At 53.1% G+C, this 14,059-nt stretch overlaps 1 protein-coding gene across 1 annotated transcript in view; it reads right to left on the reverse strand.

Moving 5' to 3' along the window:
* Positions 1-1,495: 1,495 nt before the first annotated feature.
* The window catches only part of UNC13A (unc-13 homolog A), a 75,534-nt gene continuing 62,970 nt past the window's right edge, over positions 1,496-14,059 (reverse strand). Inside the window, exons 43-47 of the mRNA XM_070374703.1 lie at positions 12,839-12,986; positions 11,603-11,659; positions 9,179-9,271; positions 8,296-8,455; positions 1,496-6,420 (exon numbers count right to left, since the gene is read on the reverse strand). Coding sequence (XP_070230804.1) covers positions 6,120-6,420; positions 8,296-8,455; positions 9,179-9,271; positions 11,603-11,659; positions 12,839-12,986 — 759 coding nt within the window. The 3' untranslated portion in view covers positions 1,496-6,119. The remainder of the gene's footprint in view (positions 6,421-8,295; positions 8,456-9,178; positions 9,272-11,602; positions 11,660-12,838; positions 12,987-14,059) is intronic.

A 14,059-nucleotide genomic window follows, 5' to 3' on the forward strand; every position in this document is an offset into this window, starting at 1 on the left:
CACAGTCAGCAAAAGCTTGCAGGTGGACTTCCCTGGTGGTCCAGTGGCTAAGACTCCAAGCTCCCAGTGCAGGGGCCTGGGTTCAATCCCTAGTCAGGGAACTACATCCCGCATGCCACAAGAGTTTGAGTGCCACAACTAAAGATTCCGCATGCCACAACTAAGGAACCAGCATGATGTAACAAAGACCAAAAATCCCTCAGGTCATCACAATAGTTAACAGATGGAATTCAGCTTGGAAATTTGCACTCCGCTCAAACAAGTGGACTAGGTCAGCCCATCATTGTGGTAGGGCCAGATGGACAACAAATATTAACAGTACCAGCAAAGGACGTTGCTGAAGAAACTGTTATAAGTGAAGAACCGCAAAAGACAGTGTATCAGAATAATTGAAAGCCAGGTGGAGTCTGCAGAAATAGAAGTAAGGAGTCTTTTACCCAAACAGATAACTTTTAAAAAGCATTCATTTTTAAAAAAAGAACTTGCAGGGTGCTCAGGACCTGCAGGCTGCCTGCACAGAGGTCAGGCAGACACGTGTGCCTTATCCATTTCATAGCTGTATAATATTCCTCCACTGTGTGAAGATACCATGTCATTGACGCGGCTTCCAATCTTGCCCACATGCAAGCCTCTCTTGAGGACAGAGTTACTGAGCTATGGGTTACCCCTGTGGTTTAGCCACTTTTTCTTTTATATTTTACCCTTTTTTTTTTGGCATGCAGCATGCAGGATGCTCGTTCCCCAATCAGGGATCAAACTCATGCCTCCTGCAGTGGAAGCACAGAGTCGTAGCTGCTGGATCACCAGGGAAGTCCCTTACTTTTAGCCTTTCTGACTGTTACTTGCAGCCAAATGCACTTATCAAACTCGCTTCCAGGGGTGGATCCCACAGCCCCTGCCCTGGCCACTCAAATGTAGAGACAACTCCGGGTCTTAGGAGGAAACCTATAGAAGAAACCTCAAGAGGAATCTCCGGACTTTACCGAGGAAACCCTGAGTTGAGTCAGATTCCATTTTGGCTCCCTGGTGGGATGGGGGATCAACAGAGAAGTCAAACTCAGATATACAGAAAAATGAAGCTTCATTCTTTGCCCATCCAAGTTGATAACATGAGATTCTCACCTGCTACATCAGAAAACAAAACAAAAATACTTCCAAACAAGGGTGAGTGGGTGGAATTTAAATGTGTCTCTGGCATTTGTGTCTTGTTTGAGCAAAGAGCGACAGCTGCCCAATATCTTGGGTTCAGAGCCTGGCTCCATCCCTTCCAAGTATCTCCCTTCCCTCGACCTGCTTTCTTCTCTGTAAAATGAGACCATGGTAGTTGTAATGATTTGCATTCGTGGGTGGGAAGTATATTGAAGAGTGGCTGCTCACAGTAGGTGCTTTGTGGTTTTTTGGCCAATTTAGGAAGACAAGGAGGTCACCACACATCGAGGCTGTGTGCTTTTTCTTCTTTTAATGTCTGCTGTTAATAAAATATTTTTACAGAGACCAAAAAGTCAGAATAGTGCAAAACATCTCAACACCATGCATTCATGACCACTTCTCGTTGGTTTTAAACATTTGTTCCAATATTTACAGAGAAATGGGGACATCTGTGCAGATGCCAGACTGACGGGATGGAATTAAAACAGACAAACAGCATTTTGAGTTCACATTTGCAATCACATGCTAAGAGAAGGTGTGTGGAGGAAGAACCTCCCTGGACTGCGTGGCCAGGTTTCAGGGACTCAAGGGGCTGGGGCCGGATGTGGGGTCTGAGTTTCCCTGACTGTGTAGCCAGGGATGCCTAGGGACCGTCCGCCAGTGACCTATGCCTTGCACAAGAGTCACTGTGGCTGGGCGGGGGGTGGGGGGCAGATGGAGGGGGTCTTACTTGACACTGTCAACTTGATTTGTCTCTCTAAAAAAAAAAAAAAAAAAAGAAAGAAAAGCAACACGTGTCAGCGAAAATGACTTTGGTCCTTGATAATTATTAGGAAAGGATGTTCAGGAGACAGCAGGGGTCATGATGTAGAGCAGCTCCGCAGTGAGTTCCCCTCCCTCTCTGCCTGAGCAGCAGAGTTGGGGCAACTCTGGGCTGTCTCCCCTCTGTCCCCATGTCTGTGTTCCCACCTGTAAGATGGACATTGCTGGGGGTGAAGGACAGAAAGGTCTTTGAGGTCCCAGCTGGAGAGGTCCCAAGGATTTCTAGTTGGCTAAGTCTTTTTTTTTTTTGCATCTCTGATGGGGGCATGGTGAGGTTTCAGGATGTAGTGCCGGAGAACCAGGATTGGGGGATGCCACTGGGCACCTCCTTATTTTAGGTAAATCTTTTGAGGACAGACTGGAGAGAGCAAGGAGGTCCTTCTTCCTTCTAGTTCTGTTTTTGCCCTTTCTCTCCTGTCTCTGCAGCCCCATCTCTGAATTGCTCTCTCTTCATTTCAAAGTTCTGGCTGTTCCCATCCAGGCAGGATCTGATCCTCTTGACTTCTTCCTCTGTCTGTCTGCCCGCCCCTCTTTTCTCTCCTTCCCTCCCTTCTGTTCTTTGGGTTCTTACTGTCTCCTCCCTTTTGAGGGGGGATTGGCTATGTCCCTCAATGTCACTCCCCACCCCACCCTGATCCCACTACGAGCCTATTTTATCCTTTTCCTGATCCATGAAAATCTGGGGCAAGTTCCCCGCATGGAACAAGTTCCAAATGCAATGCCAGGACCCCACCTGCACTCAGAACCCCGGGCACCCCAGGTGAAATGGTGGAAGCCCAAAGGTATCGTCCAATGCTGGGTGGCCCTCTGCTCCTCTCTGAGCCTTGTCGTTGTGATTTCAAACACTTCCAGTCCCCTCTGTCCTCTCTTTACTCTTTGCCCTGTGGCTCAGCCAGTCTGCTGGGAATACCTCCTGGGTGCCTAGATCTGTGTGGGAGGGGAAGGTTGGTATGGACAGACACACGTGAATGTGTGGGGACACACAGAACTCCCTGCCTGAGACATAATTCAATTAGACATCCCCTCCCCCCGGGCCCAGCCTTTGCTCACTGAAACTGGGGCTCTCAAGGGGCTTCAGAGCCCCATCTTGCAGGGAAAGAGAGCCTTTCACAGATACCCTCAGCTCCATGGCATCAGAGACAGAGGCTGGGGGAGGGGCGGACAGAGGGACAGTGGCTGGGGAAGTCCTGAGGGGGATCAGAGGTTTTCCACGGAAGGGAATATTTGTGATGAGTTTTGAGGAATGACTACCAGTTCTCTGGGGGGAAGAAGAGAGAGAAAATTTCCCCAACAGTTTTAGCCTGGGAGTCAGAAAACGTCATTTGACAAATACTCCCTGAGGCTCCCTCCATGTGCCTGGCCCCGTGCTGGGGAAGCCCCACACACACACACACACACTCACACACCCTAGACCAGAGCACTTCCCAATAAAGCTTTTGGGAAACACCTTGGCTTTCTCTGGCAGAAGCTCAGCTCCCCCTGCCCTTTCCTGCCAGTCATTCAGGAAGTCTTTCAGAGCCTACTCCAAATCACAGATTAACTCCCCTTTGGATGTTGCTCCTCTCCGCATCTCCAAGTCAGCCATCCAGTCCACCGCCACCTCTTGGATGGTCTGAAGTTCAAATTTCCCTCTTGGGCCTCATGACCGAGACTCCAAGTTCCCTGCAAGACACCTCCAGCCTGTCCCTTGTCCCTGGGGCGGGGGGGCCCTCCCGCCCCACCATCCTGAATGAGAACTTTCATCCTAATCTCTAATTCTGAACCGTCAGTCACCTGAAACTGCCTGAATTTACACACACTCAAAACGCTCAGTCATGTCTGACTCTTTGTGACCCTATGGACTGTAGCCCATCAGGCTCCTCTGTCCCTGGGATTTCCCAGGCAAGAATACTAGACTGGGTAGCCATTCCCTTCTCCAGGGGATTTTCCCAAACCAGGGATTGAACCCGGGTCTCCCACATTGCAGGTGGATTCTTTACAGTCTGAGCCACCAGGGAATTTAGGGGACACACAAATACTTTCAGGTAAATTAGAAATAACAGCGGCTTCATCCAAACTCTTGTTCACAATACAACCCTCAGTTTGCACATGGCCTCCTTAGAGGTGCTCAACCCCTGGGCAGTGCACAATCGGGACATCTGTACCAAGGGGCCCTGGGGCTCATCCAAGGCATAGTTTTTAATATATGCTCCAAAATCTTTCCAAGAATTAATTTCAGTGTCCTGAAAGCATTTTGTCCTCCCCCCCCACCACATCAGTCTATTCTTCATGAGGTAGCCAGAGGGAGAGTCAAAACCTGAAATCCAGACTCTCCCCAGATTTAAAATCTCCTGGGGCCTCCCAAATCTCTAGGGTGAAATCAAAACTCCTCAGGACTTTATACCAGATCCCACCTGGCCTGAGACCTCGGCAGACCTCCTCAACCTCATCAGCATCTCCCACCACCCCATTGGTTGACTCAGCTCCAGCCACCTGACCTGGCTATGCTTCAAGTCAGCCCACTTCCAAGCCTTTGCATCCGAAGTTGCCTCTGCCTGGAGCTCTTTTCTCTCCAATGGGTGGTTCCTTTACACTTTTCACCTCCGCAGAAAGCCCTTCCCCATCTGAGGTAGCCCCCATCACTCCAGGAGCCTAGTTAACTCTCTTCTCATCCCTCTGTTTAAATTTTTCCCTAGTACAGCACAATCCTGTATTCATCAATCTGGTGGGAAAAAACCCCACAGCATACACATACTGGTCCAACGTGAAAAAGATCCTGAGCAAAGACAAGCCATGCCAAACTTTCCCAAAACGTCTCCCCAAATGCCTGTGTGAGCTAAAATGGAGAAATGTGGCCAAACTGCCCCAAAATCCCTGGTGGAGAAAGAGTTTCAGGCAGGCAGAGGCTCCACCTGGGGTATCCTGTGGCCTGTGTGTTTAAATGAATGAATGAAATTTGGGGGGAGTAAGCTCCCCAGCAAATTTGTATATTCACTTACACACACACACACACCCCTCTCAAGTTTCTGGTCTCTTTCCGTTCTTTCCTGACTGGAGCATTCTAGGGGAGGAAGTGGTTGGGGCAGGGAACTGGGTCCAGGGAATCCCAAATCTTCACTCTATTTTGGTGGGAGATCAAGAGTTCTCAGGTATCTAACCCTGGTGTCCCAATGGAAAGCAGTGAAGGCAGGGGTTCTGCGTGGCAGCCAGAGGTGGAAGGGGGCACTGGGGGACTTTGCCCTGAACCCCCACCTCTTTAAGGATTGGGGGCAGTCCCCTGAGGGGGGTTAGCAGCAATGGGGAGCTGTATCGGGTTATCCGATATCAGCTCACCCTTCAAAGGGGCACACAGGCCAAAGGGAATGGGGAGGGGATGTGGTACTGGAACCCTCGGCATTGTCTTAAGCAGCTCTCTGGGCCTCGGTTTTGCCATCTGTCAAACGAGTGGGTTGAACTCTATGATATGTGGTGGGGAACGGGGGAGGCAAAACCCCGTAGGGAAGCTGGGGCAGCGTGGATGTCCCAGAGCAGACCCCTTGGCCGGGTTTGGGCGCCCAAGAGCGCATGTGCTTTTGAAATCCCATCCTCCCCCGCTTCCTTATTTTTTGCACAAACATCAAAAGGGACTCTGGTCCACCTTGGTGGGGGGGCTCTCTAACCACCACCCTAGCCCCTCCAGTCCCCACACCACCCCAGGGGGCGCGCCAGGAAACCCTGCCCCTTGCCCAAGGCTCTCCCCTCAAGGGAGCTGAGAGTTCCATACTTGGCAAATTGGTCTCGGGCCCCAAAGGTTGGGACCCATCTTATGGCTTTTCCAGGGGGCAGGAGGCAGGGCGTCCCGGTAACACAGCTCTGGGACCTGGCCTCCTCTCCAGGGGCTGGTTTTCCTCCCATTCCAGCTCGAAAAGCCCCTAAACGCTGGGGGAGTAGCCTCAAGTAGGGGGGATGTGGCTTCTTCCTTCCTCTTGCCCTGGCGCAAGGCCTCCTGAGGGGGTAGGGCGCTGCCATTCACCTTTCCCCAGAATGGGAAACTAAATCAAAGGCGCAGAGGGAAGATGCCTTCCGTTCAGAGCCCGGAGACTCGCCCTCAGGGAGGTCCAAGCGCACAGGCACCGCCCCGCCCTGCGCGCTCTGCGCAGGCGCAATGGTGCCTGCCTGCGTGCACCGCACTAGGGGGCAGGCGCGGCACCGCCTTCCTCGGCGGAGCGCGTGTCCGACTTGAGCTTGACGAATTCCTTGGCCACCTCGTCATTGCTGCGTTGCGACAGGATGCGCAGCACCGTGAGGCCCGTGTCGTCCATGTGGATGCGGCGGCCAAGGGGCAACCAGCAGGCGGCGCTCCCGCGCTGGACCAGCTCGCGCAGCTGCAGCACGGCCAGCCCCACCGTGCGGTCCTCGCGCGCGAAGCAGTAGTCCTTGACGCACACCTGCAGCTCGTAGCACTCAGGGCCTGTGTCAGCGCTCAGCGTGCTGCGGGAGGGCGGAGCGTGAGGACAGGCCTCGCCCCCCTGGCCAACCAACCCCACCGGTGACTCCTCCTCCCTCACCGGGTCACGCCCACACTTGGGCATTCCGAGGCTCGGCCACGCCCACATTAAGTGATCCTATTTTCATAACCTGGTGCGAAGAACTGACTCATTGGAAAAGACCCTGATGCTGGGAAAGATTGAAGGCAGGAGAAGGGGACAACAGAAGATGAGATGGTTGGATGGCATCATCAACTCGATGGACATGAGTTTGAGTAAGGTCCGGGAGTTGGTGATGGACAGGGAAACCTGGCGTGCTGCAGTCCATGGGGTCGCAGAGTCCGACACGACTGAGTGACTAACTGATTTTCATAGCCTTCCAAGAGAATGAGCCTGGCTCTGCCCCTGCCCCAGGTGTCTTGCCTCACAACCCCATGCTGGGCCACGGCCACATCAGCTGACAACTCCTCTTCCTAGCATGATCCTTGCCCATTCTCTCTACCTTTACTTCTCTCATTCCTCACTCAAGGACACCCCCATGAAACTACTCCCAGCCCCCAGCCAAGCCACATCCTCACCCCAAGAGCCCCATGCTCCCACCCAGTGATACCAGCGCCCACACCCACAGCCGGCTGAACTGCTGCCTGCACCACCTTGACCCAGATGTGGCACCCAGAAGACCCTTTACCAGGCTCCCATCTGAACCCAAGTTCTCCCCTTGACGTGGCCCCTCCCCCGTGCTCCCTAGCCTACTCTTCTTACCCCCAAGGTGCCCTCTCCGTATAACCCTGCCCTGATGTCTCACCATGAGTGACTGCCCACTCTAGCGCTCTTCCCCCTCCTCCAGGTTACAAAGTTCTTGCTGCTGGGTCCTGCCCTGATGCTGGCTAGTCAAGAACTCTCTTCTCTCCGGCTACACCCACACTGATCTCTTGCATCTCCTTCCCAGGCTGCATTCCTAGCCCTCGACTACTTGGGCCCACCCCCAGGAGGTATCTGCCCCTACTAGGCGGTGCTCTTGTTCCCAGGTATTGCTTTAGGTGACCTACCTCTCCAAAGTCCTCTGACCAGGAGCTCTTCTCTGATAGGATTGGCCAGGCTCCGGGGACCCCTCCCTTCAGCTCTGATTCCCTCTTCCCCTGCTGCACTCTGTCCCCCAAGAACACCTCCCCAGTGTTACCCTGCCCCAGTGGGGCTCACACATGATCCAAAGATCCGCCAACCCTCACCCTCACCCCAGGTATACCTTGATCAGACTTATTTATGTTCCTTATAAATCATCCACTCCTCTAGGTCCCTGACGCCTCTGACCAAGATTACTCTTGCTTGTTGCGAAGCCCCATCTAGATGTGATCTCAGCTCTACCCACATGACACATATCCCCATGCCCTGGACCAAGCCACATTCCAATCTTGTTCCCCAGAGCAGACTTCTCCAGATGACCTATCCCAATAGCACCAACAAAGCTCATTGCTGACTCCAGGAGGTCCACCCCTATGCCCCTCAGCCCCAAGTTTCTTGCCTCATCATGACCACCCACACCTCTCAGACCAGAATTTTTAGCCCCAGAATGCCCCAGGTCAACATGTTCCTTCTGGCCAGACATCTTCTCCCCTTCATGAGCCTTCATTATGCTATTATATCATACTCACTGTCCCCGACCCTGACCTGTGTGTCCCCCAAGGTGGTCAACTCCATCCTGGTATCACTCCTGCACTAAGGTGTCTCCCTTCCCAGCATCCCCACTTACAATGTGATCCCTCCTGTTCCTGTCCCCAGAAACCACTGGTCCACCAGACATCCCTCCCGCCTACTGGGCCCTGAGGTCCATATAGGATCATGTCCCCTAGCCATGCTCCCCAAAGCATCCCAGACTTACAACTGAAAGCTCTCATTGTACTTGGGGGCCCAGCTGTTGTTCTTGGATTTGGTCGCAAACTTGCGTTTCTTGTCACTAAGCTGGGGCCCAATGATGTTGACCTCGATGAATGGCCGGAAAATGCCAGAAGTCTGCCACTTGAGATCATTGGCAGCCACCACTGTTGGGGGAATTAAAAGGTAAGACTGCTTAGGGTTCCGCACTACATAGCTGTGGTTTTTGAAACCTGGCTGAAAGATTACATTTCCCAGCATGCTTCTGTAGCTAAATATGACCACGTGACTAACTTCCAGCCAATGAGATGTAAGAGGAAGTGACACAAACAACTTTCAGCAGGGGAATGCCCCAAAGGCAGGGGGAATGCCCTACATTTTCTCTTTCCCCTAGCTGCAGACTGGGAAGCTGATGGGGGCTGAGTTCTTTGGGACCCTATAGAGGAAGAAAACACATTAGAGATAAAAATACAGCAAAAGATGTTTGGAGCCTGGATCCCCAACACAGCCCCCACATGAGTTCTGGGTTGATTGTTCTTGGAGTTACCCCACAGGAAGATTCATTCCATCTAATAATATCTTGTTTAAGCCATTGTTATTTTAGGTCTTGGATAAAACAGACCAATCTGTGTTCTAACTAGAAAATTAAAGCCCACAAGAGGAAAGCAGAGCTGGGAGAGAAAGTGGAATGAGTCCTGTAACACTCTTTGTACCTCTTGATCCAGCTGTGCCTGAAGGTGGATACTTCTGAACATTTCAGTTTTATGAAGACTTTTTTTTAATGAAAAAAAATTTTTTTTTCTTCCTTAAGCCTATTTGAGTTTGGTTTCAGTCTTAGAATCTAGTGCATCTTGACTAAGGCACTCTCCCTCCCACCTCAGGCTACTCACCTTTCACTGTGACCTTGTGTTCCCCAGTTCCTGGATGAGTGAAGAGCTCTACGTGGACGGAGACTTCACCCACAGGGTCTTCCACACCCGAGCCTGGGCAGGGCAGGGGAGGATGCTTGGCATGAGCTTCATTCTTTCCCACCCACCAGAAAGGACGTGGACTGCCTCCCACCCACCATATGCTGGCGGCATCAGGTCATCAGCCATGACAGGTTGGCACTGAGGGCAGGCTGGGAAGATGGGTGCTCATAAGGAGGCCGGGAATCCTCAGCCTTTCACTACTTTGTTTTGTGATCTCAGGCACATCTCTTAACTTCTCTGAGCCTAATGTCCTCTTCTTCATTCCCTGTCATCAGACTCAGTCTTCATCTTTCACACCATCTTGGCAGCATCTGACACTTTGGCTTTCTGTGCCTCAGTTTCTCCTCTTGGCTGCAACAAGGCTACACTCTCCAAGTTCTCATCTTACAGTTAGTCTCTCCTTCTCACCCTCTTTTTCCATTTCCTACTCCTCTGTTGATCTTCAAACTGTTGGGGCACCCTGTACCTCAGTCCTCAACCCCTCTTTTGTTTTCACTTCCTTGCTAAGTACTGATATGGTGGAAGATACTGCCAGGTCTGCCTTCAAAATACATCCAGACTCTGGCCCATCTCCACAGCCTCCATCCTGGTTCAGTCCCCATCAACCGTGTGGCTCCATCTCATACTTCTGGTATGGCTAAATGAACCACAGCTGCCCAATCAGAGCATTCTCCGACCATGGCTGCAGTGATTGGCTCAGGGATGGTCATGTGACCCAATCTGGGCCAATAGGAACTGGCCCAGGACTTTTGCTGTAACTCTTAGCAAAGAGTCTCTCTCTGGTTAAGCTGCTCCAAGGCCCAGTGAGGGGAGAGCTCATCCCACAGAGGTCTCAATAGAGACCAATGACCAATGGCATTGTTGGAGACTCTAGATCCAGCTATTACCGATGGCAAATCAATCCATAGGCTTTCAGTTACAGGCTCACAAATTCTCTAGTCTGCCTGAATCAAGGTAAGGTACTTTTCAATTTCAGCCACGACAAGCATCCTCATTGATTGATTCTGATGGGGATCATTGAAGGAGCAGTTTAGAAGCTTCTGTCCCCAACCTTCCGTGACTCTTGGGAAGGGCATCCTGTGAGGCTTGGGGACCTGTGACCGCCAGCACCTCCACCAGACCCCTCCCCTGCCCCTCAGGAAGCTTACCACGCCTGGAGCACCCCATGCATAGGGGGAGGAACAGGGGGAAAGTTGGGGTGGGGTGGGGTAGGAGAATGGGTCAGTCCAAGGTTGATCAGGTTACCTGGCTCTGTGCGGTTAGTGACCAAGGCTCAGGGGGCAGAAGTCCCCCATTGCCCCAGTATTGGAGTATGCACCCCCTCATCTTTGCCACCCACCCCAGGCTGCCTTCCTTGTCATCTCAGGCTCCCACCCCAGTTCCCCCAACCAGTCACATGCTCAGCCTCACCCCCCCCAACCCCCACCCCAGGCTGATGCTTCATAGCAAGCTCAATCCGGGCCAGACTGAGGGGTGCCAGGGGGGAGTCGGACAGTGGTGGGTGGGGTGAGGGATCAGATCACGGCCAAAGCTAGTAAGAAGGGGGAGGGGGGCAGTGCTGGGTGCCCCCATCCCATGGTTTGCTGGCTCCAAGGGGAAGTGTCTTTCCCAGGCCTCTCTGTGCTTGTCCCAACCCCACCCCCACTCCCCCCAATCCCAGGCCCCCTTGAGGGGGAAAGTTCCTTGGGCAAGGGGCTTAATCTCCTTTGAGGCAGCTTCCTCATCTATGGAATAACGGATCACCCTGAGGGGCAACCTAAAGGAATGTCTTCTAGAATACCGAGAAATACTTGGCACAAAGGCTAGCTCAGAGTTAGAGCCTGAAAAATGCTCGTTTTCTTTGCTCATAAAAGTGACATCAATAAAAATAATAACAATAATACAATTAACAATTGCTGCCAGCTAGTACATGTCAAGAACTGCTCTAAATTTAATTCATCTAGTGCTAAAAATAATCTTATGAATTAGGGTCCTTGACTGTTCTCATTTTACAGATGAGAAAACTGAGGCTCAAGGAGGCAGCCGGTTGCGGGAGGCGCCCACCCACGGAGTGGCACAGCTGGAATCTGAGATGGGCAAGCGCCTGTCTGGGGGACCCGGGATCTGGGTTAAGAGCAGCACCTAGGGAGAAACAGATTCCGACTCGAATCGCTACTCCTTCCCCACGTGGAACCAGCAAGCCGTCCTTCCCCCTGGTCCGCCTAGGCACCCCTGAAGCCAGTCGGGCCTGGGAGGGGCCCCGCAGGCCTGGGAGGCGGAAGGACGGGCCTTTTACTAGCCGGGCCAGGAGGGGTGCAGGCACCGGGCACCGGGCGCGGGCGGGCGGGCGGCGTAAGCACGTACCCTTCTCAGGATAAATGTCTTCACTAAGGGTAAACCTAGTCCCTTTTCCACCATGGACTAATCACGGGAGTGGGGAGGTGGAGAAAGGAGGGGAGGGAGGAGGGAGGGGAAAGACGAGCGAGCGAGAGAGAGGCGAGGATGGAGGGCGAGTGTGCGTGGCGGGGAGCAGGGTAGGCGCGGAGAGGGGGCGGCGAGTGAGAGGGAGGAGAAACAAGAGAGAGAGAAACGTCAGCTGCAGACGGACAGACAGACAGCCTCCCGCTCCGGGGGGACACCAGGAACACTAAAAGCAGCAGCGTGGGCTGGGCACGAAGCTGAGCGCAGAGGCCCGACGCCCGGGGAGGGCCCTAAGCCCTGGGCTGACTCGGGGGGGAAGGGGGCAGCTGGTGGCCGCAGGGTTTAGCTCCCCTCACCCCAGCCTCCTCTTCCACTGCCGGTACTAAGCCTGGGTTAGCGGCCAACCTTCTCGCCCGTGTCTGCACTCTTAGGGCCAATTTTGAAAAGGAGGGTCCCCAGGGAGGGGAACTAGGACCCTAGAGTCCTGCCCCCCAGCCCCAGCTGCTGTGTGCGAACTCAGAGATGGACAGGAGACAGAGGCAAGAGAAGAAAGAGAAAGAGAGAATTTGAGAAATAAGAACTCCCTCTCCGTCCGCCCCCTCCAGGTCGGCGTCCCTCCCGTCTCTGGTGCTGTCACTCCTTAGCCCCCGACAGTACAGAGGTCCCTCCCAGGGTACTTTCAACCATTCTTCCAGAGGTCCCTCCCCCGAAATTGCCAATCATTCATTGGTCTCGTGACGTCAGAGATCCCGCCCCTGCCATGGATGTCAATCACTGTCTCCGCCGTCACAAAGTCCCTCCCCTAAAGCTATCAACCACTCTCTGGAACCAAGGAGTCGAGGTCCCGCCCCTAACAGCTGTCAATCACTCCTGGTCCCTGCGGACAGAGGTCCCGCTCTACAGATTTCAATTACATCCTGACCCCCTGACGTCATGGGTTTTCCCAGGAGATGTATTCCCTCCTGGCCCACTGACGTCAGAGGTCCCGCTCATACAAGCTGTAGATCATTCATTGGCCCGGTGACATCATGGAGCTCACGTGCGCCCCGGAGCTGTCAATTCTTCCCGGACTCGTGACGTCACAGAGGTGAGTCCAAGGCGACCGCCTCGCCGGGGCTTGGGGCTGGGCTGCCCCTACGGGATGTGGGATTTTGTTCGAGCTAACCAGCGGCTCCTTACCCTGGGCCGACTGCGTCTGCACGAATGTCTTGATGAGCAGGTCGGTGGCCTGCGTGTAGAGGGACAGGGCATAGCGCAGGGACTGCAGGTCTGGGCTCTTCTCCAGGAAAGTTTTCTTGAGGCCCACGCCACCTGCATGGAAGTATTGCTGTGGGGAGCAGGGTAGAGAGAGGTCAGGCTCGGACCCTCGACCTGCCCTTCGGGCTGGGCAGCCCCAATGCCCCTCCCCCACTCTGCTGCCCTCTACTGTGATGGGTGGGGTGACAGGGCGGGTCTTCATAACACCCAGGGCCCAGGACTTCCCTGGTGGTCCAGTGGCCAAGACCTTGTGCTCCCAATGCAAGGGGTGTGGTTTTGATCCCTGGTCAGGGAACTAGATCCTACGTGGGGCAACTAAGAGTTCACTGCTGTAACTAAAGATCCCACATGCTGCCCTGAAGATCTAAGACCCTGCGAGCCGCAAGTAAGACCCAACACACCCAAATAAATAAATATATAAAAATAAATATTCAAACAAGCAAACAAAAAACCCAGGTCCTGCTACTCCCACCCTTACCCCTGCCCCAAACCCACAGGTGGGCTACCAGCACCCTCAGAATAACACCCATGTCTTGCACCCCCTCCCTGGCCCTTTGCAGCTCTAACCTGCAATCTCCTAACCTTTCCCAAAGTCTTCCCTCGCCTCATGGCCTTTTCACTTTCTATGTTTGCTGGTGAGAAAGTCCTCCCAGTCCCCACCCCTAATTTTCCATTTTGCCATGGCTGGCTCCCTGTCTTTCTTTGATTAAGTTTTCAAAGGGTTTTCCTTAACCACCCCTCCTTAATATGTTGCCAACCATATTTTGCTGTAATTCTCCATTTCAACAAAACATTTCCTTCTACAAGAGTAGTCTTCACACTTTTTATTTCATGGAAACCACAGCTCCCTTTCACAGCTCCATGTTATCGCAAGGGCTGGTTCCCTGCCTAAGAATGCTCTATTTGTTTTGCCTTGTGAATTTCTATTCCTCAAACTCCACCTCCCATGTGCTGTCTTCCAGAAAGCCCTCCCTGGGCTCTCCCATCCTTTCCAGTACCCTGTCCTGACCCCACAGAGCTGGGGATGTCCACAGGGGTCTGCCCTCAGCCAGCCTTGAACTGACAAAGAAGGGTGATCAGGGAGTGTTTATAAATGGAATGGATTAAGGTGGGTTGCAGCCTAGATTCATGTCCACACTAGCC

Source organism: Bos mutus, chromosome 7, assembly GCF_027580195.1.
Source record: "Bos mutus isolate GX-2022 chromosome 7, NWIPB_WYAK_1.1, whole genome shotgun sequence".
Classification (NCBI taxonomy): domain Eukaryota; kingdom Metazoa; phylum Chordata; class Mammalia; order Artiodactyla; family Bovidae; genus Bos; species Bos mutus.